This window comes from Bombyx mori, chromosome 13 (genome assembly GCF_030269925.1).
Source record: "Bombyx mori chromosome 13, ASM3026992v2".
In the NCBI taxonomy this organism is placed as follows: Eukaryota; Metazoa; Arthropoda; class Insecta; order Lepidoptera; family Bombycidae; genus Bombyx; species Bombyx mori.
In genome coordinates, this window is record NC_085119.1 from 2,374,745 (window position 1) to 2,399,744 (window position 25,000).

At 43.6% G+C, this 25,000-nt stretch overlaps 2 protein-coding genes across 8 annotated transcripts in view; one reads left to right on the forward strand and one right to left on the reverse strand.

The window, feature by feature from the left end:
* The window catches only part of LOC101744593 (proton-coupled amino acid transporter-like protein pathetic), a 65,308-nt gene extending 49,723 nt beyond the window's left edge, over positions 1-15,585 (forward strand). For all 6 annotated transcript variants that reach the window (XM_062671704.1, XM_038014815.2, XM_038014813.2 and 3 more), the window contains 6 exons: positions 2,328-2,449; positions 3,843-3,927; positions 4,277-4,518; positions 5,127-5,339; positions 11,241-11,410; positions 15,116-15,585. In XM_062671704.1, the coding sequence (XP_062527688.1) occupies positions 2,328-2,449; positions 3,843-3,927; positions 4,277-4,518; positions 5,127-5,339; positions 11,241-11,410; positions 15,116-15,354 (1,071 nt within the window). In that variant the 3' untranslated portion in view covers positions 15,355-15,585. The remainder of the gene's footprint in view (positions 1-2,327; positions 2,450-3,842; positions 3,928-4,276; positions 4,519-5,126; positions 5,340-11,240; positions 11,411-15,115) is intronic.
* On the reverse strand, positions 5,125-11,222 carry LOC119629344 (uncharacterized). 2 transcript variants are annotated; one of them, XR_009974608.1, is made up of 2 exons: positions 6,669-11,222; positions 5,125-5,496 (listed from the first exon to the last, which is right to left on the reverse strand). XR_009974608.1 is itself a non-coding variant. In XM_038014811.2 (2 exons), exon 2 carries the CDS (start codon positions 9,874-9,876, stop codon positions 7,585-7,587), a length of 2,292 nt encoding a protein of 763 aa, XP_037870739.1. In that variant the 5' UTR covers positions 9,877-9,880; positions 10,448-11,222; the 3' UTR covers positions 7,541-7,584. The 2 variants fall into 2 exon arrangements, 1 of the variants encoding a protein (XP_037870739.1); XM_038014811.2 differs by lacking the exon at positions 5,125-5,496 and having other exon boundaries at positions 7,541-9,880; positions 10,448-11,222.
* Positions 15,586-25,000: the final 9,415 nt, after the last annotated feature.

The following is a 25,000-nucleotide window of genomic DNA, read 5'->3' on the forward strand; positions in this document are numbered from 1 at the left end:
AATAATAAATTACAGTTTCCGAAGCGAAGCGAGGGCGGGTCGCTAGTATACGTATATTAACGTATAAATTATTTTAAGTAATATATCTATTAAAAATCCGCATCAAATGCCGTTGCGTAGTTTTAAAGATTTAAGCATACATAGGGACAGATATAGGGACAGAGAAAGCGACTTTGTTTTATACTATGTAGTGATAATGGTAAATCACAGCGTTCTGGAAACACTGTAGAGGGAATTTCAATCTAGAGTCGTACAGTAAGTGGCATATGTTGGAAACATTCGATGCAACGACAAAATGAGATGACGGATTGGTCTTAAAAAAATCATTACAGCACTTTTAACATAGACATGGATGGTAGGAAAGCGACAGTAATAGCTCGAAGAATCCATAATAGGATACCTGTGTCTCCTGGTTAACATTTAGATAGAGTCATCAGTTTTTTTTTGTTTTTTTTTTATTGCTTAGATGGATGGACGAGCTCACAGCCCACCTGGTGTTAAGTGGTTACTGGAGCCCATGGACATCCACAACGTAAATGCGCCACCCACCTTGAGATACAAGTTCTAAGGTCTCAAGTATAGTTACAACGGCTGCCCCACCCTTCAAACCGAAACGCATTACTGCTTCACGGCAGAAATAGGCAGGGTGTTGGTACCCACCCGCGCGGACTCACAAGAGGTCCTACCACCAGTAAAAATGACACTATGACACTCTAACCATAAATACGTAAACAAACTAACAAAAACATTAATTTATTCTTCTATATATTTATTCTTATTTCTTAAGTTATTCTTTGACACAGTAAAACTACATTCACTATCAATCACGAACAAACAAACCAAAAAGTTACTTTGTAGCTTACGTAACTGTGTTGAAATTTGGCAATTTTCTCAGCCCTTAAAGTGATGTAATGATTATGTTCAATAAGCATTGAGCTACACTACAAGCGAAGCTATTGATACAATTTGTTTGCTCATAAAAATCATGTAGGCGCGTATTGTGTAGTTTGAAAATGTGTTTATGACATTGACGTGATATAACACCTATATTATATAATTGTGGTGGTGACACTTGATGACAGTGAAAAGAACGCGAAAATGTACCATATTTCTATCACATTACAATCTACTCTAGACATAAGTAATTATCATGACTTCTACGTCCGCTGTTTTGTTTTAAAAAGGGGTTCATGATCAATATTCTCTTTCTCCAAAATATAAGATGCTATTGTTGTCTAGAGATAGTCTTAAGGCCACACCAGACCGATGTTTAATTACGTGTAAAACTTTCATCAACAATGCAGTTCCACCTTTAATGGTCTAATATAATAAAATTTAATTATATCTATTATAACTATAACAATCGATTTATATGTAAACTCATGGTTGTTTAATGAAGGCGGCACTCAGTTCAAGATTCAATCTCTATTTGGTCACTGGACCTTCTTACTCAATCACACTACTTGTAGAAAAAATCTCTCCCCGAATCCTGATCACGCAGGAGCCAGTCACCGTCGACGCCCTAGACACGTCCTTACGGATCCCTCAGATCCAATAACCTTTGCTTTAGACGCCTTCAGCTCTAACACTAAAGGCAGGCTTAAGGACCCCGGTAACCATACTCGTTGAACCTGACAAAGAGCTCGACGTGCAAACTAACCCATGCATCAGCTCGCTGAGTTTCTTGCCGGATATTCTCAGCGAGTCACTATTTCCATCCGGCAGTAGATTCATTCGCGAAGCAGCTGCTCTTGAGTTGTTAGGTCTCCTTCGGAGGCGCTCGGGCAATTGTTAGCAAATCCCACCCCTCGTGGCTGAGCCTTTACTCGCCCACCTATCCTGGAGAAACTGGAAAGGCCTCCGGGCCACCAGTAATCCTTCAAATCTAAAAAAAAATTAAGAAAAAATCTTCGCATCTCTTGCCATAGAATAGTGAGAACACTTTAAAGTATTTTATTATACAACCTTGGGCATTCGCTTTCTAATGACGCTTGCAAGTATCTAATTGTGTTCGTACAACGTCGTGTTTCGGCAAAAAATGTAAACATTAACTGTGAATGACCTATTCAGCGTAATTCAGCTTCGTTTAATTTTAGATCGGAATTTGCAAATTATTGAACGTGTAAATTTTAGAACGTTTTTTTTTAAAATGGGTATTTGGTAGGCTCGAGGGATAAGTAAAGATCTCATTTCAGTTTTACGTAAGTAGCCTTTTAATGGAGTAATTTTGTCTGACGCCCTAGCAATATTGTCGGGATGTTAGATATAAAATAAGCATATTGTCTGATTGTCTAAGTACCTAAGTAAAAATTCTAATATTTTTTTAGGTAAAAACATCACAACAGCTTTGTGTGGAAGTAAAAAAACCAGCTTTAGGCTACGCTGACACATGCGAAATCGTCTTCCAGAACGGACCGAAACCTATAAGGAAATTCGCATCGATTGCCAGGTATGTAATTCATAGACTCCTCAGGATCCACTCGTAGTGAAAATGAACACCTAAGTTTTTATTAAGTAATCTGTGAGCTAAACCTAACTGGTGGTAGGACCTCTTGTGATTTCGCGCGGGTGGGTACCGCCACCCTGCCTATTTCTGCCGTGGGGGGCGGGGCAGCCGTTGTGACTATACTTGAGACCTTAGAACTTATATCTCAAGGTGGGTGGCGTATTTACGTTGAAGATGTCTATGGGCTCCAGTAACCACTTAACACCAGGTGGGCTGTAAGTTCGTCCACCCATTTAAGCAATAAAAAAAAACATCCAGACCGCAAGACATTGTTTGTTCATTTTGTGCAAAACATAAGTTCATAAATTGAGAAATACATTCTATAGAAAAAGATGTGTAAGGTGATGACTTCCGTGGAGCGCAAATCTCCTTGCCTCTCTACCCCCTTGGGACGCCGAAACTGCGCCGCAGCTGCCCACAATCTTAACTTTCATGGAACGCTTTTGATTCTTGTTTTCCTTGTTTTTCCTTTTATTGCTCTAGATTGGTAGACGGGCTCACGACCCGCTTGGTTTTATGAGGTAACCCTAGTTAATGGATATCGCTACAAAAATAACACCATGATATAATATGAAGTCGATATCTCAATTTTATATATTAACTAGCCGTACTCGCCCGCTTCGCTGGCCATTTAAAATTAACATTATTATTTACTGTCATTATTATTAGGGAGTCCAACACTCATATAAATATTAGCCTATCCATTAAGTGCATGTATTTTCTACATGGATACCAAGATTCAAGTCAATCGGATGCATGGTTCAGTAGTTATAACGGAACATTCGTAAAAACCACTATAGATTTATATATTAGTATAGATTGTCCCATCCTCCAAATCGGATAGCTTGACTACTCCATATCGGAATACGTGAAATCCTATTTAATTTTGTTCAGCGTTCGATCAGCTAGTTGGTAGATTCTTTGAAATTTTAATATTGTGCTAACTATACTGAGACCTTAGAACTCATATCTCAAGGTGGGTGGCGGCATTTACGTTGTAGAGTCTATGGGCTACAGTAACCACTTGAGCTTATGGGCTGAGCTCGGCCATCCATCTAAGCAATAAAAATATATAAAAAAAAACTACCTTCTATTTTTATTTTATCTCTACATTTACTTTTCTTTTAAATATTATAGTACGTGATTACAAAAGTTGAAAAGTGATCACAACGTTGAAATTAACAGTCGAAAATAATAAGTTCGAGATTAAGCCATACAATCAATTCTAAAATTGTTTCCAACTCGCAAAAACTAAAGAAATTACGATAGAGTTGAATCAAAAACATTAGTCTTAGTATCACCAAATCTAGCTAATGACTAATACAATTATTTACAGAGAACTAGTGGACTGGTCGTTGGCTGTCACTCATATGGGAGCGTGCTGCGTGTATGTTGTTGTTATAGCTGAATCGTTTAGACAAGTAAGTCCGAAACACTACTTTAATAGCTTTGTTTGGTATCATTTGCTCAGTGCTTTGTTTCCATTCAGGAAATCCGATCGAAACTATGCATTATATCTTAATATCATTATTTCTTTAATGTCCTTCTTCAAACGAGGCTTGTGGAGAGTATTAAGTGGTAGGCAGCGGCTTGGCTCTGCCCCTGGAATTGCTGAAGTCCATGGGCGACGTGGACCACCATCAGGTGGGCCGTGTACTCGTCTGCCTACAAGTGCAATAAAAAAAAACTCAGTTTTCTGAAGCCATTTATTCCATACTGTCGACAATTGCCAGTTTCCGATATTAAGTATTTCTCCATGTTCCATTGCAGGTCTCAGTCGAATACGGAGGTCCTGATTGGTCGGTAACAGCATATTGCGCTCTGACACTGATAGTTCTCATCCCGCTGACACAAATAAACAAACTTAAATATTTAGTACCTTTTTCGGCAGTCGCTAATTTTGTGTGGCTAGTGTCTATATGCATATCAATATATTACTGCTTGAGAGATACTCCTGATATATCCGAGAGGAATATGGCTACATCTATCGATGGCATCCCAACGTTTATTAGGTAAGTTTTAGATAAATATATATGTACAATCATCTGAGAAAAGCCCACTGCTCAGCATAGGTTTCCAGTATGGGTCGTAGCAATGAACTTTTCTGTGCTTTCCGGGTCCAGTAAATTCCAGCAAACTAGGTTATCACATTACCTTGAAAGGCATGCAAAAGCTATTTGTTTTAAAAATCCTATCATAGTATACGCGTATTAAAGCATTTTCACGAAACATAACCTTAATTTAATGTGGCACTGTTTCACTAGTTTCGTCTTCGGAGCGTTTCCATTTTAAGAAATCAATATTTAGTCCAATCTAAAGTAAAGATTCTGAACGCTCCGTTTAACGCAATGTCCTCCACTCATTAATTGCATCTAAAAATAATATAGATAGAAAAAAGAGTTTTAATACTTCTGTCTTGAATTGCCAGCACTACCGTATTTATTTATTTTTTGGAAACTGTACACTAAAATCCGATATATATTATGTATACATATTACCATATGTAACGATTTCTAGGATCATATACATTTGTGATCCAACTTTGTGGGTGCTTCTAGCATTATAACGCGATACGGCTTTGGATAATATTAGGAGTTATAACTTAATTGATTTCCCACAGTACAAGTCTGTTCGCCATGGAAGGCATAGGCGTAGTGATGCCGATAGAGAACGAAATGTTGAAGCCTCAGCAGTTCCTCGGCTGTCCAGGGGTCTTGAACATCGCCATGAGTGCGGTCGTCGTGCTCTATGGCTTCGTCGGCTTCACTGGATATTTGCAATTCGGTGAAAACGTCCGAGGGAGTTTAACGTTAAATCTGCCGCTTGATGAAGTGTAAGTTTATAACCGACATGAGGTTTTTTAATACGCTTTTATTAGCTTCAGACGTATGTATGTTAACGGAATCTTTGAACATGATTTTGACCCTCTTCAAAACGTCGGATTAACTTGAAATTTGGTATACTTATTGAGGACCGATGACAACACAATACTGAAAAAAAAATATTGAAAATTTTGAAATTCAACTGAAAAATGAAAAATAAATAATAGTTTAAAAAAACTAACAAAATACGCTTTTATAAAAAATCCAACTAAAAAATAGAACATAAACTTTAATAAATTTGAATTAAAAATAGTGTCAGAAAAAATTATTTTATTGTAAAAAAAAAGCGTGGGGTGCATGGTATCAGTAGTTATAAATATTTTATGAACAGATATGAGTAGAAGTAGAAGGGTTATTTTGATAATAATATTTAATATAATATTTCAGGATATTTTGATAATATCCTGAAAAGCACCCGACGCTTTTTTTTACAATAAAATATTTTTTTCTTACACTGTTTTTAATGCAAATTTATTAAAATTTATTTTCTATTTTTTTGTTGGATTTTCTATTAAAGCGTATTTTGTTAATTTTTTTAAACTTATTTATTATAACATAATGCTCGCTTTCTTTAGCAAGGTCCATTGCGCCCTTTTTTCTTTTTATTTTTTTCCCACTTTCCAAGAAAATTACCATCAGTACAAAAGCAAAAACACATGAGTACGTCACTGCTGATAGGATACATCGTAATTCCACATGGGTTGGTGACACCATACCGCCTGTTTCTGCCGTGAAGATTATGGACAAGGTTGTAGATTATCTGGTGCTGACCAACCAAGTAAATGCCCCCCGATCCATATAGAGACTGGTGGTAGACTGGACTTACTGGTGGTAGGACCTCTCGTGAGTCCGCACGGGTAGGTACCACCACCCTGCCTATTTCTGCCGTGAAGCAGTAATGCGTTTCGTCTAAGTCTAAGTCTAAGTCTCAGCTTAGGACGGCCGACCTATCCTTGAAACCGAAACGCTGCTTAACCGTACGGACTCGCAATTAATCCACCACTATAAGTCATGCAATCGAGTTTGAAGGTTGAAACATCTGTTATATGATACAACTGAGACTTCGTGTCTGGGACGCTCTTAAAATCAGATCGGCAGGGGCTCATTCATTCATGTACACAAAAAATAGAAATTAGTAATCAAACTCAAATTTTGACCACTTGGGGAGCACTAGTGGAATGAAATATTACATGTTAATAAGCGAGCAGAGATACTAACAGCTCGTTTAGATACTAGAAGTCATTGACACGACATGTACACTACCCAATTTGAGAAATTACCTTAGTCAAAATGGCCCTGGCTTTCGCACCGGTGATCACGTCTAAAATATCTTCAAAAGCAATGAAAAGAAATGTAGCATATTATTATCTACGTCTGATTCTGAAATGATGATGAAAATAATTATAATTAAACCACTATCTAAATTAATTGCATACCACTGATTGTTTTAAAGATTTAAATATCTAAGCAATCACATTATAGTTTACTATAATTACTTTTTGAATAAAAGTACATTTAGAAGAAAGATAGAAAAAAAACAAAACAGTATAACAAAAAAGGCCAATAATGAATAAATTTATATTTCCAAGTGTCGGTGATTTCAGGCATGGCCCGTTTTTCCTGTTCTGTATCCCTAGAGAAACCTTCAGTGTACAAAACTTATGAAATCAATCGAATTACATTGGTTTCGCAATTTTTTCTGCTACAGTAGGTATAATGTTTAGGAATAGTTTTAGCTACAGTTACCTATTTGTCTTCAAAGTTTGGTAAGTCCACCAGAGCTTCAAGTCAGTTTTTTTTAACACCACATTGTTAACTTTTAATCAAAATATAATTTAATTGTGACAAAGGCCGAAATGCTCCCACGTAGTTTCTTGAGCACCGAAGGTGAAACGCCTGTCCACGTAAAAAGTTGCAGTCTTTATCGAATATGGGTCATACACAAAACAAGGTAAAATTTTTGGAAAAAAAAACATCGTTCGTATTTTTACAAAATCAGTTTCATTTACTAGTTATTAATCATAGTATCTAAATTATAATATAAAACGAGATCGTTTTTCAGGTTTTGCTGAAATAGAGGGTTTTTAATTTTTTTCTTGACCACAGAAGGGACAGACTCGTACAGAAAAGAATCAAAATTGAAAAAATATACTTATGTATAAACAGTACTTTATTAATATTAAAATAAAAAACACTTTAAAATTTTTCTTCATCGCTATAATCAAAAAGCGACTGACACTTAACTTTTTTTGGGGATGGAATTGAGTCCTCCGTGTCGCTGGTATCAAAGAATGTATGGAATCTGGATTTTTTGGGGGTTGCTGAGTCATCTGAGTCAGTATATACTATATTTTGCTTCCGTGGGGTTAGCGGTTGACGGACTATTCTCGTTGTTAATTCAGGAGACGGTGTGTTTAAAAACGATTCGAGCGGAGATGGTGTTCTTGGTCCAGTGACGGTTGACGCTGATGCAGTATCAATAGAAGATACTGGTCTGGGGGTACCCGTCCTTGATAAAATAGATGATGATATCGTAGGCGAAGATTCTTTTGTATCTCGTGAAATATATTCAATCTGAATTTGCCCAATTTTAAAATGTGTACACCTAATGTGAGGTGCACACAATAAGCAACTTAGTCGCCTGCAGTGAATAATGTTAGGAGATTTTGAGCTCCATGTGATCTGGTGAATTTTTAAGGTCCCTTTGAAGGGGCGTACTTTGTTAGCATCGGCAATTTTTTGTATATCAGATACATCATTATTAATACGAATAATGTCAATGCCTTTACAGGTGACTTTTACGCAATCAACAAAACTGTCAATACCTGATATGTCTTGGCCATTTGCAACAGCCTTGTCACATGTGCGTTTTACACAGCCACCTACGCTATCAGGAGCACTTTTGCCATGTCCAGCCTCACTGAAATGCCACACAATAGTTTCTACATTTGAAATTTTGCTCACATAGTTTGCTAACATATGGAACATTGTTTTATTACGATATTGAGTAGCGGGTCCATCACTTAATATATGCAGCTCTGTCAAATCTGGTGTAATCAATTTAATTTTTTCAATTACGGGCTTCAAGTGGGCGCAAATGAGTACAGGATCGTGTCGTAAGTTCTCCGAGACAGTGCAAATGGATGTTGTTTTTATAAGGTTTGTTGGTGGCTGAGAATCAACAGAATAATAAACGCAAGTGTGTAACGAGAGTTGTGATTTGGATCCACCAAAGTGGACTGACTGAACTTCTGATCCATATTTGCAGGAATAATTTTCTGAAAAATCAATATGCAGTAAACTTTGTGATGGCGATAAGTTTTGTTTAATATATCGAATAGCCTTGTATTGGTTCATTATATTTGCAAGATGTTGCATAAATGTCGACAAACTTATATTAAATTTATTAACAAGTAATTGATGAGAAGTTCTGACGCATTCTTTGAGTGTTTTTTGACATAATTTTTCATTGCCTTTAATTATTTGGGGCACTTTCTTAGTGACCCATCTTTGGTAAAGAATCGTGTCATTCCCATTGATGACCGTATAGTCCAAAGTTTTTTCAAAACATAGGGTACATGTTCGTTCAAGACAAGAAACCCTCAGAATGTTATCACAGCAAAGCGACCTGGCAACATCAGTGGCGTTAGAAAATGATATTATCTTAGCTTGATGTAGAGCACTAGCAATGTAATCGTTATTGGCATGTTGACGACACAAACAGGTATTTCTAGAAGTTGTTTTAGGAAATATCACCCAAAAAGGACGATGTCTACGAAATGTCTCATATGATATGTTTAAACCCGTCTTATTGTTAAATATCTTGTGTAGATTGAGAATTGTGTCATTCAACAGACGTATTTGCTTTTTTACTTTACGTCGTGTGATAGTCTCTTTTTTGCCTGCTGTGAGTCTGCTATGCTCATCGTCAATAAAAAAGTCATGTATTTTTCGTTTGACTAGTACAGTGTTACCTCGTTTCTGTCCTTTTTTAATTCTGTGTAGACGCATTCTGTATTTAGCTAGCTTTCGTTCTAAAACAATTAATCTATTTATTAAATATTCATTTTTAGCCTTCAATCTTCGTTTATTCCGTGCACCTACTGCTTTTCCTGACCGAATTCGTGAAAAAGATGATTGTTGTGGTGAAGATGATGGTTGTGGACTTGAAGGGGGTGTATTTTCGTGTAACATTTGCTCAGTCGTTCTTTTTATTTTCTCTTTCTCACGTCTAAGTTTTGCTTTCTCTCGCCACATTTTCCGTAATTGTCGCTGGTCTCGGGGTTTCAAGTCTTTAATGGTCTTAATCAGCCCCTCTTCTTTTTTACGATGATACCTTTCTCGGTCCTTTTTGCGTCTTTCTTCAAGAGCAACAGAATCTAACTTTGATCTAGCTCTGCGCATACTTAGTTTTTTTTGCTCACGCCTACGTTTTTTCTTTTGTTCTTCACTCAGTTGTAACCTAGATCTACTTGAACGTGGCATCATGTAGCTGGAACAAATTAAACTATATTTACTTCTACCTACCATACCATGCAATAGATACAAATAAGCCAAACCCTTTTAGTTTATACGCAAGAAGCGTGTCTTGGAGCAGAGGTCTAGCAGGGGATATAAATCAGCTACCGATGATACACAATGCACATTGTTCACGTTTACAAACAAGCTGCTGAATCAGTTGGAAAACTTAAGAACGATTTTCTGTGGACACTTTCTTTCGTGTAGGCATTGGCCAAAATACAAGACAACCTCTTTTAAAATTCATGTTATGTAGATTTAATAGCATGCACGACCAAAGGAGTCAACGTCATCTAGTTAAGAGATAAGTAAGACAGTGTTTTAGTTTTGAAATCAATAATGTGATATTTTCTGCAGACATTGTCTTTCGCGTGGACATTCAAGTCCACATAAAAGGGGTCCACAGAAAGGACATTCAATAAAAAAATCACAATGCTCTTTTAGTTTTTAAGGTTAGAAAATAAGACAAAAACATTTCCGAAATTACTCCATGAACGGCCATACGGCTACGTGATAATTGTTGAAATCAATAATTACTTACCGAAATATATCAGGAACAGAAAAGTTCTACCGATCTTTTACGAAATCACCACTGAATTTATAAAAAATATTCCGAACGATCGCCAACGCTCAGTAGCTGTATCCAAAATGGCCAATGCTAGCTTTATAATGTGGCCAGTATAAAAAAAATGTGGTGAGTAGTACTTTTAGTAGATATTGATTTTTTTGGCGAAATTTTAAGTCCACAGAAGTGATGCGGTTGCGTGTAACTAAATGTTTATTTAAAATTTTATTATAAATTAATCTATTTATAATAATTATATGCATATTTTTAAATATTTGACATATATACTAAAGATATATTTGCATTTTATTATACGATAACTCTCACCAAACAACAATAAATGATATCGAAATGTAGCAACTGCCTTTGCGAACAGTCCACAGAAAGGGATAATAGGAAACTAAAAAATAAGTTACACAGGTAATTTAATAATTTTTTGCTTGATTATCATTTGTATTTAAAATGGTAACTGTAATTCATGTCCCGATATAATTTAATTTGAATAAAATCCATTCTTTTTAAACAACATACACCCTGAACTTATGTATGTGTATGACCCATATAAAAAATAATAAGACGTTATAGTACCTTCCGAAATTTTATGAAACAATTCCCTAATTCTAAAAAGGATTAGGGGAATTGGTAGCTATAAATCAATTTGCTGGTGTCATTTACAAGGATTTCGTTCAAATGTAAGCGCCCTTCTAATAATAGCCATTAGAAACAAAAAAAAATTAATTTAATTTTGATTTATCATATTCATTTTCAGATTAGCTCAAACGGCGAAGTTACTAGTGGCCTGTGTGATGCTCCTATCATTCGCCCTAATCTTCTACGTTCCAGTTGATATAGCGTGGAGGAGAATTCAGGATAGGATACCTGCAAAGACTCACAGATGGGCAATGTCTGGATTAAGGCTATTTGGTACCCTATTTATAGGTAAGTGTCACTATTGATATTGAGTATTATTGAAAAGTATACAGGTCTAAGCTGACTGATTTGAGCCGTTTTGGATTTTATCGGCTGTAATTGAAGACGGTCTTTTGACATGATACATTAAAAAATTTCGTATTTCAATCAAACAGTGATTGTTCTTATTTTATTTTTGTATGTTTTATACAAAACATTTGTGGCTCAGCTTCCTACAAGGTGGAAGGATGACCTGTTTGAGATCAGAGGAATCCGCTGGCAGGCAGTGTTGCAGGCTGGTCGTTGTAACTAGGTTTGCGAGAAGTCTATGGCCAGCAGTGGACATCAGTGGGCTAAGGAAAATGTATTAATTTCTCTAGAAGTGCATGTTACATCACATCCCACCGATTTATGTGGTTACCGGAATTAAAAAAGAGCAGATCGTGAATACTGAACCAGAACGTTTTACTGATTTGTTAGAGAAATAGAAACCGTGTCTACATTTAAGGATGTTATGTTCTTATAATTATAATTTTTTAAAAGTCGTTACGAGGGTCTTTTTGACGTCAAGCATATCATATTATGTGATTACACTAAATAGTAAATACTTTCTTCCGCGCTTCCGCAATACGGTTGAATCACAGAAGCCGAGCGTCTCCTTACAGGATCAATAAGCTCTAACCGCAAGTCGAGTTAAGCCACATCGTTCCAAAGTCTTCGAAATATTAAATTTGTTTTAAAATTCGATAAATTTCTCATTAGCTCCTAAGATTTTAGGAACTCAATTTCGAGCACGAGTTTCGTAAAGTTTTGAATGCGATGAAAATTTTAAAGTATATGTAATAAAATTTGTATAATGTTATGTGTATTAAAACTTACTTTACGGGTAGTAGGACCTCTTGAGAGTCCGCGCGGGTAGGTACCACCGCCCTGCCTATTTCTGCCGTGAAGCAGTAATGCGTTTCGGTCTGAAGGGTAGGGCAGCCGTAGTAACTATACTGAGATCTTAGAACTTATATCTCAAGGTGGGTGGCGCATTTACAAAAACTCGCCGTCGTTGACCATCTGCAGAATTGTTTGAGAAATTGTTTGAGATGATGGATCTCGTTTTTACCATCACACCGCCCGCCACAGGAGTAGAGTTCATCCATACTACTTGGAGCCACTGCGTTCATTCACAGTGCGTTTCCAGAGATCTGTTTTGCTACGTACCATCCTTAACGGTAGGCAGCGGTCTGCCCCTGGCATTGCTGAAGTCCATGGACAACGGTAACCACTCACCATCAGGTGGATACGGCCAGCTCGTCTGCCAACAAGGGCAAAAAAAACTGCAATAGTTGTCTACTGCTGCTAAAACAAAGCTTTACCCAGATAAAAGCTACGACCTTAACGGTCTTTGATATAGATAAAAGCTGTATTTTAATTTGAAGCATTTCTTTGTTCATGAATCTTTCAATCTCTTTAATGGACCCTTGACTCTTGACTTTCAATTAATACTTGATGAATTGCTACAAACTTTTTCTACAAAAGAATCCAGTTTCGCACCCATTTCAATTAGAGCTTATCCTGTAATAACACAGCGTAACAACAAAGAACTTTCAAGAAGAAAAAAAAAACGTTTCTATTTAATAAAATAAATAAGAAAAATTGCCTACAATATTTTCCGCTCCACACAATCACCCTTGGCAGGTAATAAAGGAAAGGCTTCTTTTAAACGACTATCTTGAGTCTAAATATGCGAGATCTAGCTTTTTAAGGTGACCGAACTCAGATAACAAAAAAATGTCTTTAGATTATCTTTCTCTCAGCTTTACTACCCATAAAGTGAATGGATATAAGAAGCAGAGTCGTACCTATTCACTCACGCCTAACAAAGTTTTTAAAGTCTATATTTAGTAAAATGAAATTTCCGAACTCAGATAACAAAAAAATGTCTTTAGATTGTCTTTCTCTCAGCTTTACTACCCATAAAGTGAATGGATATAAGAAGCAGAGTCGTACCTATTCACTCACGCCTAACAAAGTTTTTAAAGTCTATATTTAGTAAAATGAAATTTCCGAACTCAGATAACAAAAAAATGTCTTTAGATTGTCTTTCTCTCAGCTTTACTACCCATAAAGTAAACAGTTATAAGAAGCAATGTGATACCTACTCACTTACGCCTAACAAAGTTTTTAAAGTCTATATTTAGTAAGATGTACACTTCTAAGGTCAAAAAAGTGTGACCATCACTGATTCTTTATAATCAGATAGAGAACTTCGTAAATCACTCATCTAATCACTCACATAATCACTAAGTAGATTTCAGTTAGTGATCATTTTATTACATGATATTTAAAATACCCGATATTTTCCATATCTACTCGATTTATGTCTTAGGCCAAAGCGCAACTTACCTTCTCAGCTACTTTTGAGAAAACTTCATCATCATCATTCTTTCCTATTACCCTCTGCTGGGGTGTAGGGCTCGAATCAAATTTTTCCATTTATATCGGTCTTGGGCAGTCTGTTCTAACTCCTCCCACGTCATGCCCAAGACCCCTAGCTCCTGCTCCACCGAGCGACGCCAAGTTGTTCTGGGGCGGCCTCTCTTCCTTTTGCCAGACACTTTCCAGGTCAGTGCTCTCTTTGATAAAAAATGATCAGGCCTAATCTAATTTTCGATCTCTGTGAATAATCTAAACTAAACTAAGAGACGTACTTAGTTTGGCCATTTAAGACATTTGAATTTACTGTGAATACATTTCTGCACACATTCCAAACAGACAAATATTATTTCTAAAAAGAAGATAAAACCAAAATTGAAGCATAAACTTTTGTTTCGCTCAGTCGAACGTACTGTAACAGTTTATTATACCTTCAATTAAGACTTGAAAGCCCTGAGCTTGTTGTTAAAGTTATAACGACGTGGCGACCGAACTTTACTAAGATAGATCACGACTTTCTTAATTCTACGACCATCTATTATGCGATTCATGCTCACCGTCTGCTCTAGTTTGAACTATCTTCAATAACTTAATACCAAATCCGTTACGATCATTTCTAATAGCCGTCTCAGCATTTATATAATTATTATGACAAAGATGTACATAGTACCCAGTAGAAAGAGTTGGATTCTATAAACTTACAGTTTGGTTTTCCATCGATATTATAATAATAATGTTACACATCTAGTTGCGCTAAAATAATAACAATTAAGATATAACACTTGTTTCACTTTTATCGTGATGGTAAAGTTGAAAGAGAAAAATATATAAGTAGGAATAGCGTTAATCATAGCCCAGCGATACCAGCATTGCTGACATATGCCGCTCCCAAGATTCGTCACAATAATATCCTATTAACAATAGGCAGTATTTAATGTAACACATTTTGACGATTTACAATACACGCTTATCTTATATATAAAATTCTCGTGTCACAATGTTAGTTACTATACTCCTCTGAAACGGCTTGACAGATTTTTATGAAATTTTATATAAATGTTCAGTAAGTCTGAGAATCGGCTACTATTTATTTTTTATACCCGTAAGTGATAAGGATTGTCCACCCCTAACATTTTTTTTATTTTTCGGACAATTTTTTTTTTTGTTATAATGAGGCGTTATGTGGTTGAATGAGGTTTTGTTATTTATTTATTTTTTCAACACTAGAAATTCCCTAGATAAATCTTATATATGGCAAAACAACGTTTGCCGGGTCAGCTAGTATATATAAACTCTTCTCTTTTCCAGTCGGCTTGGCCTGCGCGGTGCCAAAGTTGGAGCTCTTCATGGAGTTGGTCGGTGCTGTCTGCCTCTCTGTTTTGGGACTGCTCTTACCGTCCGTCATTGAAATTATCTGGAGATGGGGTAGGGACATTGGTCCAACTCATTGGATCGTATGGAAGAACCTTGTAATATGCCTGTTCGCGATAATCGCAATGGTCTCAGGGGTGACTTTTGCTATTAAATCAATGCTTGAGAATCTGTGATTTTCTAGACTACTAATAATAAAATTATACCCTATAAGTTAAATCATAATTCTAATTTTTGCTTATGTTCTATTTCAAAGATTAATTTTAGTTTTTATTTAGTTAAGAACTGCTGAACAGAAGACGTTGTTGCAGTTAATCATTGTTCAAAAAGAGATTTAAATCAATGACATAACGCTAATTTTTAGGTTAAGGAAGAAAAAAGTATTATATATATTTATTTTACAATTTGTATTTTTTTTTATTTGAGACCTTTGTTGCTTCAAAATACTCCGTCCTTGTTAAACGGGCCTCACGGGGCCTATGAGTTCGGCGAGCACGGTGACCGGTGCTTGAGGTACCTAAAAGCACCGTTAATGGATCGGCAGGATCCGTAATGACGAGTTTAGGGCGACGTCGACTGCTTACCACCCGGTCCACAGGATCAGGTATGTAATTTCTGGCTGCCACGACAAGATCGTTTTTGTGTCGTGCCGCCTTTTCAAAGTGACGCAGCTATGCCGACTGTATAATATACTTACTGATAGAGTCAAACTCCAGGTCATCATGGAGATTCCGCATTCCTCAGGAACCATGGTGCTCTGACGGCTATCCTGCAAAAACGAGATTAAATGACTTGAAAGGGTTTCAAGTTAGTGCGGGCCGAGTGAGCTAACACTACACTTGCATAGGCATGACTATATAGCATGATAAAAAAATAATAATAAATAAAATTAAAATATAAAAAAAATAAAAAATTTCACTGGGGGTAGGACCAGTTGTGAGTCCGCGCGGATAGGTACCACCACCCTGCCTATTTCTGCCGTGAAAGACTAATGCGTTTCGGTTTGAAGGGTGGGGCAGCCGTTGTAACTATACTGATACCTTAGGACTTATATCTCAAGGTGGGTGGCGCATTTACATTGTAGATGTCTATGGGCTCCAATAACCACTTAACACCAGGTGGGCTGTGAGCTCGTCCATCCATCTAAGCAATAAAAAAATAAAAATATGCTGCGCCGATCCCACATAATGTGATATAAGGGTAAGTAGAAGATACAAATGTACTGCGAATGTCAATTGACATCGACTGTTAGTATTGTAAGCCTCTCTTTGCCTATTTATCGCGCGAAGCATTCATGCATTCCGGTTCTGTTGTTGAGACAATCGTTATAAAATAAAATTGCGACTTCGAGTTTAAAATGGGTGACAAACAGCGTAATAAGAGACGGAATGTAGGAAATATTTGGCAGGCAGAAAGAAGTTGAAGAAAAGATATTGAAACTACGGATGCGGTAAGGAAATTTAGAAGAAATAAATGGAGACTGCCGAGGTCGCATAACTATAGCCTCTGATGAAAAGCCGGTTAATTTATTATCAACAAACAATCCTCTGAGCTTCTCCGATGAGAAGTAATTAAAAGATGACAGACGTCATAGTTAAGAAGTCACCAAGAACGACATCTAAATTCACTCGTATATATATTTTATTGCTTAGATGGGAGGACGAGCTCACACCCACCTGGTGTTAAATTGTTACTGGAGCCCATAGACATCTACAACGTAAGTGCGCCACCCACCTTGAGATAAGTTCTAAGATTTCAGTATAGTTACAACGGCTGCCCCACCCTTCAAACCGAAACGAATTACTGCTTCTCGGCAGAAAATAGGCGGCATGGTGGTACTTACGGTAGGCAGCGGCTTGGCTCTGCCCCTGGCATTGCTGAAGTCCATGGGCGACGGTAACCACTCACCATCAGGTGGGCCGTATGCTCGTCTGCCTACAAGGAAAAAAAAAAAAAAAACTACCCGTGCGGACTCAGAAGAGGTCCTACCACTAGTCATAACATCCTACCACCAGTCAAGGTCCTACCACCAAGCTATTATTTATTATATATTTGTTATTGTAAATATAAATATATAACTATAGGGGCACACCATATAACTGTACCATTAGTATAATTTCCTGAGTTGTCCATAATTAGGTGGGTAGTTTAATGAGGCCGATCAATAATTAAGGGAAACTTTGTACATTAATCGACATCCACTTATTTAATTTAATGATAATCAATTCACACATCTAATAGCACTTAATGATTCTTCGACTTTTATTAGATTTAATATTCCATCAGAATATTTTTTTTTTTTTTTTTTTTTTTTTTTTTTTTTTTTTTTTTTTTTTTTTTTTTTTTTTTTTTTTTTTTTTTTTTTTTATGATTGAAAGTTTACTGGTGGCCCAAAGGCCTTTCCAGTTTCACCAGGACAGGTGGGCGAGCAAAGGCTCAGCCAAGAGGGGTGGGGTTTGCTAACAACTGCCCGAGCGCCTCCGAAGGAGACCTAACAACTCAAGAGCAATTGTTTCGCGAATGAATCTGTGTGCGGGCCGCGTGAGCGAACACCACACTCGCGTAAGTCATGACGGGCCTTATGCAAGTTTTGTAAAGTGTCACCTTGTTCCGAAGGGACATTTTACTCCGCTTACAGATCATGGGGTAGAGTCTACCGAGAATAAACGCGGCACGGTCACGGACTGATTTTATATGCGGGCGGAATGTCATCGATGCATCCAGGGTAACGCCCAGGTACTTGACCTTCCTGGCCCAGGGTATGGGTTGTCTAAAGAGAGTAATCGGGGGTGTGAGATTCCTCCTCCTAATCCGGGAGGAAATCCGTGTGGAGCTTCCCCTCTGAAATAGCACCGCAGTACTTTTCGATGGGTTGATGTCTATGCGCCATTTTCGGAACCACTGTCCTAGGGCTAGGGCTGCGCTCTGAAGCTTCTTCGCGATTAGGGACTTATTTCTACTAGAATAGTAAACAGTCGTGTCGTCGGCGAATAAAGCTAAATGGGTCGGCGGCGACCGGGGAATATCGTTGACGAATAAGCTAAATAGGAGGGGTGAGAGGACAGAGCCTTGCGGGACTCCAGCTGTGAGAGGTCGTGGGGAGGAGCGGGTTCCCTCGACTCGATATCGAAAAGAGCGGTTCGACAAGAAGTCCCGTATGATGAGCACGAGACTATCCGGCACGCCCATGTTGAATAGTTTGAAAATCAAACCATTGTGCCAGACTTTGTCGAACGCTTTTGCGACGTCGAAGAAGAGAGCTCCCGTGTATAACGGTTTTGGTCGATTAAGCCCCACAAGAATGTGCTCCGTGAGGCGGTGCACCTGTTGAACGCATGAGTGATTTGTACGGAATCCGAATTGTTCATCGATGAGAATGCCCTTGGATGAGACGAAGTCTCTGAGGCGTTTGTAGAGCAGACGCTCATACAGTTTGCCTAGAGACATGAGGAGGCTAATCGGGCGGTAGCTCGTCGGATGATTTTTTGGTTTACCGGGTTTATGTATGCCGATAACGTCCGCTTCTTTCCACACCGCGGGAAAGATACAGTTCGCCATAGCGGCATTGAAAATAGATGCCAACATCACGATGAGTTGGACGGGTAGAAGTTTAATAACGCGGTTAGATATACCGTCGGAACCGGGAGCCTTGCGAGGACGTAGGTCTTTGATCAAGTCTTTAACTTCCATCGGGGTGACGGGTGGTAACGCATCCGAGGGTGGCAAGGAGGCTCTGCGTTCTACCTCACTATCTACTAATTCTACATGAACAGGGTCCACGGATTGAGTGCTGGGCGTGCACTGGGTCTGCAATGTATCGGCCAGCAGCTCTGCTTTTTCGTCATCATCGAACGCCGCGAGTCGACCTGAGGGGCCTACGAGGGGGGGCATAGTTACTACCGTATCCGATTTGAGAGTACGAGCTAAGCGGTAGTAAGACCTTTGGGAGGGCGCGAGTCCTTCTAAGAAATCAGACCATCTGGCATCTCGGACTTCGGCGATGCGAGACTTTACGTCGCGTTGTAGGGCACGCATTCGAATACGATTTTCCGCGGTAGGATACCTGTCGTAGGCGCGTATCGAGGCGTTCTTAGCTCTAAGGAGTTCCCTAATATCGTCGGACAATTTGAAGCGGTGAAGGAAGTCCTCCGCTACAACTTGTTTCGATGACCTATCTAATGTCGAGGTGATGTGTGACGTTAAGATGTCTATGGCTTCAGCGGTATCCTGAGGAGACGGGGTAGAGTCCGGGTTAAACGGGAGCGATGGTGGATCAGATTCAGCCAGGCTGATGCCCAGCGTGTGCCAATCCACCACAGTCCTCGTGACGGGAACGGAGTCGGGAGCGCGACCGAGCTTCATAACGACGGGACGGTGGTCTGAATCTAACTCTGAAACTACTTCGATCGAGTGTAAGCTCAGAGTTACGTTTTTTAATAACGCTATGTCGAGTATATCCGGGCGATGCGCGATATTTAGCGGGTAGTGAGTCGGTGTTAGCGGAGCGACAATATCGAAGGCGAGATCATCGACTAACGCGTCAAGCCGCCTGCCATTCGGGGTTGTGGTGTGTGAGTTCCACCTGATGTGTTTACAATTTAGGTCGCCCGCCAGAATGACAGAGCTCCCCATGGCGAGCAGCGCCTCGATATCACTGCTTAGAACGATCTTATCCGGTGGAAGATAAACGGACGCGATAACGATCGGCGCGTGTCCCGTCAGTGAGATTCGGCACACTGATGCTTCGATATTAGCGAGCGCGGGAGGATCGAGCGGGACGCAATGCAGGGCTCTTCTATAGTAAATGACGGTACCACCACCACGAGCAGAGAGCCTGTCGTTCCTGACCATGTTATAGTTCGCGATTTTAGAGTCACGGCGCGCGGGCTTAAGTAGGGTCTCCTGCACTAAAAAGATATCAATTTGATGGTCACGCAAAAAGTCAGAAACCTGATCACGTTGATTTGCGAGACCGTAAGCGTTAAAAAATCCTATCGTTACGGATAGGGGCTTTATTCTACTTATGTACGCCATTGATTACCGGCGGAGTGAGGGGAGGACGTACGTATTTAATGACGCGTATACGTCGGCGTATTCTTGCACAACGGCGATAAAGTGTTGTGCAGTGGAGGCAGCGCGAATGGCGTCGCCCAAAGCGTTAACGCGCTCAAAGTTGATCGACTGAAAGAAGTCGATCGCTAAAGCGAGATTATCGGACGCGGTCGGAGGGCAAGTCGCGGGAGAGGGACGAGTTGCGGGGGCGGGACGAATCGCGGAGGAGGGAGTTGTAACCGTGTTCGTGTACGGCAGCGGTTTCGCCCAAGCCGAGACACTGGGCACCGCCGCCGGAACGAACGCTGGCTTAGCCTGCGACACAGAGGGTGCCGAGGCTTTGATGTCTGGGCCGGAAGCTCGGAGTCGGTTTTGGCGGGCGACGCGGCGATTTATTTTCGGGGCTCGGGGGCATCCGCGGTAATTTGCGGGGTGACCCTGTGTACGACACAGGACGCAGCTAGGCGGTTCCGTCGCGGTTTTTTGATCGCGAGTGCAGAGGGCCGTGGCGTGATCTCCTAAACACTTGACGCATCGGGGGCGCGCGTGACAGTTACGGGAAGAATGCCCGTATAATTGGCAGTTATGGCACTGGCTAGGTGTGCCTTTCTTGTGTGGGGTTTCGACGGCGATTCCGGAAAGGCTACAGACCGTTCGGATGTTGAATATTTGCTTACCCTCGGGGGTAGGCTGGAGGGCGACGAGAACCATGTTATATGGCTCCCTTCCGCGACCTGTGTGCATGCGGTGTACGGAGTTAACCGGTAGGCCTTGTTCGAGAAGGTCGGCCTTGACTAGCTCGGCATCCAACTCTTTAGGGATGCCACGTATGACGGCACGGAGTTCGCGCTCCTCCTGGAGCGTATACGTGTGGAAACTTATACGTTCCTTACGGAGGTAAGAAGAGAGGGCCCTATGGTCGTCGGGTGTTCGAACCTTAATTTGAATGCCGTTCGCGAGGTTACGGGCATTCGTGAAGTTGATATTTTTGGCCTTAAGGGCCAGAGAAACTCGATCCCAAGCTGCCTTCTCTTGAAGAATAACCGGGGGAGGGGTCTGGGTTTTATTTTGTGCCACCGGATGCGGCGACGGAGTGGCACGGGCTGGAGGCGCAACGGGAGTCTGAGGGCGGGGGCGCGACGCGTTCGCGGCTTTACTAACTTTAGCGGCCGCGGGAGCTCGAGACTCCGCGGCACGCTTCTTACCCTTTTGTACCAGGGTGAATCCACCCGGGCGTGGGCGCGTTGCCCGATTGCAACGGCGACCCTCCTGGCCACCCCTCCACAGGGGCGGCCTTCCGACAGCCCAGGAAGGCTGCGCGTGGGCTGGGTAGTGGCCCACGTGCAGCTGCAGGATGCCAGGCCGTGGCGCTGTCTTCGGTGCTTCGGCACCGGCCACGGCCTCGCCAAGTGCCCCTCGACCGTGGACCGCAGCGGCTTGTGTTTCCGCTGCGGCCAACCGGGGCACAAGGCAGCCTCCTGCACCACAGCCGCGCCGCACTGCGTCTTGTGCGACGCGGCCAAAAGGAAGGCCGACCACCGGGCCGGGGGCCCGGCGTGTAAATCCGCCCCCTCCTCTACCAAAACGAGGAGGGGCGGAAAGAAAAATAAAAAGAGGAGAGAGCCGGCTGCAATAATGGCAACCGGCGAGTCAGTTCCCGCCGCGGCTGTTGTCGAGCCGCAGGGCGGGACAGACGAGGGAGCGATGGACGTAGCCCCGTAATGGGTTGCGTCCATCGCTTCCTTCAAAGTAATTTGAACCACTGCGCCAGGGCACAGGATCTCCTCGTCCACACCATGGCGGAGTGGTCAATCGACGTCGCTGTCGCCGCGGAGCCGTACTTCGTCCCCACCGACCAGGACTGCTGGATGGGGGACGTCGACGGCTCCGTGGCCATCGTACTAAGACAGTCCGCGGCGTTACCCCCCTTGGATATGGTGGCCAGGGGACCCGGGTACGTCGCGGCTAGGATCGACGGGACCGTCGTGATCGGGGCGTACTTTTCTCCGAACAGGAGCCTCGCCGAATTCGAGCGGTTTCTGGGCGGGCTCGAGGCGCTTTTACACCGCCTCGGGTCCCGCCCTGTCATCGTCGCGGGGGACTTCAATGCCAAGTGCACGGCTTGGGGTTCCCCCCGCACGGATGCGCGAGGGGAGGCCCTTTCGGAGTGGGCGATCGCGACCGGCCTCTTTCTCATAAACAGAGGTTCGGTCGCGACTTGCGTGCGGTGGAACGGGCAGTCTCATGTGGACGTGACGTTCGCGTCCCCGTCCGTCGCATGCCGAACCCGCGGCTGGCGCGTACTCGAGGGGGCGGAGACGCTCTCGGACCACAGATACGTTCGATTCGAGCTCTCCGCCTCCTCCTTGTCGTCGTCGTCGTCGCCGTCTTCGGCGTCAGCCGCGGGCGCCCGCGGTGAGGAGGAGCTCCCGCAAGGTGCGCCCTGTTCGTTCCCCAGGTGGGCCTTGAAACGGATGGATAAGGAGTTGCTAATGGAGGCGGCCGCTGTTGCTGCGTGGGCGCCAAAACCCGCGCGGCTCGCGGACGTGGATGCGGAGGTCGACTGGTTCCGGGGCACCATGGCAAACATTTGTGATGCCGCCATGCCCCGGGTCGGCCCCCGAGCGCCACGTGGGGGTGCGTTCTGGTGGTCGCCCGAGATCGCAAGACTCCGCGAGGAGTGCGTGAGGGCGCGCCGCCGGAGCGCACGCCACCGCCGCCGCCGTCGTCGCGACGCTACGTTCGCGGAGACGGCGGCCCGGCTGCATGCTGACTGTCGTCAAAAGCAGACGGCGTTGCAGCTGGCCATCGGCGAGGCCAAGAAGCAGAGCATGAAGACTCTCCTGGAGTCGCTCGACGAAGATCCCTGGGGGCGCCCATACAAGATGGTTCGCAGGAAACTGCAACCGTGGGCGCTCCCGGTGACCGAGCGGCTCCAGCCTCGGCAGCTGCGGGAAATTGTTGCGGCACTCTTCCCGCCGGCAGCGGGGGGGGACTTTGAGCCCCCCCAGATGGACGCCACGTGGGGCACGCCTCCGAGTCGCCCCAGCGTTCCCGCTGCCGAGGAGCCCCCTCCCCCTATCACGGGGGCGGAGATCCATGCGGCCGTGTCCAGAATGAGGGCGAAGGACGCGGCCCCCGGCCCTGACGGCGTTCATGGCCGGGTCTGGAGCTTGGCCTTCGAGGCCCTAGGGGACCGGCTCGGGGGGCTTTTCGAAGCGTGCCTCGAGTCGGGACGGTTCCCGTCGAAATGGAAGACGGGCAGACTGGTCCTTCTGCGGAAGGACGGGCGCCCCGCGGACTCACCCGCGGGCTATCGCCCCATCGTGTTGCTGGACGAGGTGGGCAAGATGCTCGAGAGGATCGTCGCGGCCCGCATCGTCCGGCACCTGACCGAGACGGGTCCCGATCTTTCGGCGGAGCAGTACGGCTTCAGAGAGGGCCGCTCAACGATCGACGCGATTTTGCGCGTGCGTGCCCTCTCTGATGAGGCCGTCACCCGGGGCGGGGTGGCAATGGCGGTGTCCTTGGACATAAGGAACGCATTCAACACCCTGCCCTGGTCGGTGATCGCGGGGGCGCTGGAGTATCACGGCGTCCCCGCGTACCTCCGCCGGCTGATCGGCTCCTACCTTGAGGACAGGTCGATCGTATGCGTCGGACACGGTGGGGCGGTCTACCGCTTCCCCGTCGAGCGCGGTGTTCCGCAGGGGTCTGTCCTGGGCCCCTTGCTATGGAACATCGGCTACGACTGGGTCCTGCGGGGCGCCCTATGGGGTTCCCTCCCCGGGCTAAGTGTCGTCTGCTATGCTGACGACACACTGGTCGTGGCCCCGGGAGGGGACTACCGGGAGTCTGCCCGTCTGGCTTGCGCAGGTGTGGCAAGCGTCGTCGCAAGGATCCGACGGTTGGGGCTCGAGGTGGCGCTCGAAAAAACCCAGGCCCTCTTATTTCACGGGCCGGGACGGGCGCCGCCTGCGGATGCCCACCTCGTGATCGGAGGCGTTCGCATCGGGGTCGGGGTGACCGGTCTCAGGTACCTCGGCCTCGAACTGGATGGTCGTTGGAGCTTCCGCGCTCACTTTAAGAAATTGGGCCCTCGGCTGATCGCGACGGCCGGCTCTTTGAGCCGGCTTCTTCCTAACGTCGGGGGTCCCGATGAGGCGGCGCGCCGCCTATACATGGGGGTGGTGCGGTCAATGGCACTGTACGGGGCTCCCGTATGGTGCCACGCCCTGACCCGCAAGAACGTCGCGGCGCTGCGACGTCCGCAGCGCGCGATCGCGGTCAGGGCGATCCGAGGATACCGCACCGTCTCCTTCGAGGCGGCGTGCTTGCTCGCCGGGGCGCCACCCTGGGACCTGGAGGCGGAGGCGCTCGCTGCCGATTACCGGTGGCGTAGCGACCTTCGCTCTAGGGGGGAAGGGCGCCCCGGCGAAGGAGTAGTTCGAGCGCGGAGGCTCCAATCTCGGCGGTCCGTGCTGGAGGCGTGGTCTCGCCGCTTGGCGGACCCGTCGGCCGGCCTCCGTACCGTCGAGGCGGTCCGCCCGGTTCTCGCGGACTGGGTGGGCCGCGACCGCGGATGCCTCACCTTCCGGCTGACGCAAATGCTTACCGGCCACGGATGTTTCGGCCGGTACTTGCATAAGATAGCCGGAAGGGAACCGACGGCGCAGTGCCACCACTGCGCGGACCGCGACGAGGAAGACACAGCGGAACACACGCTGGCGCGTTGCTCTGGATTTGACGAGCAACGCGCCGCCCTCGTCG

Coding starts and splice junctions, on each gene's coding strand:
- LOC119629344 (XM_038014811.2), bottom strand. CDS start 9,876: ATGATGCCACGTTCAAGTAGATCTAGGTTACAACTGAGTGAAGAACAA.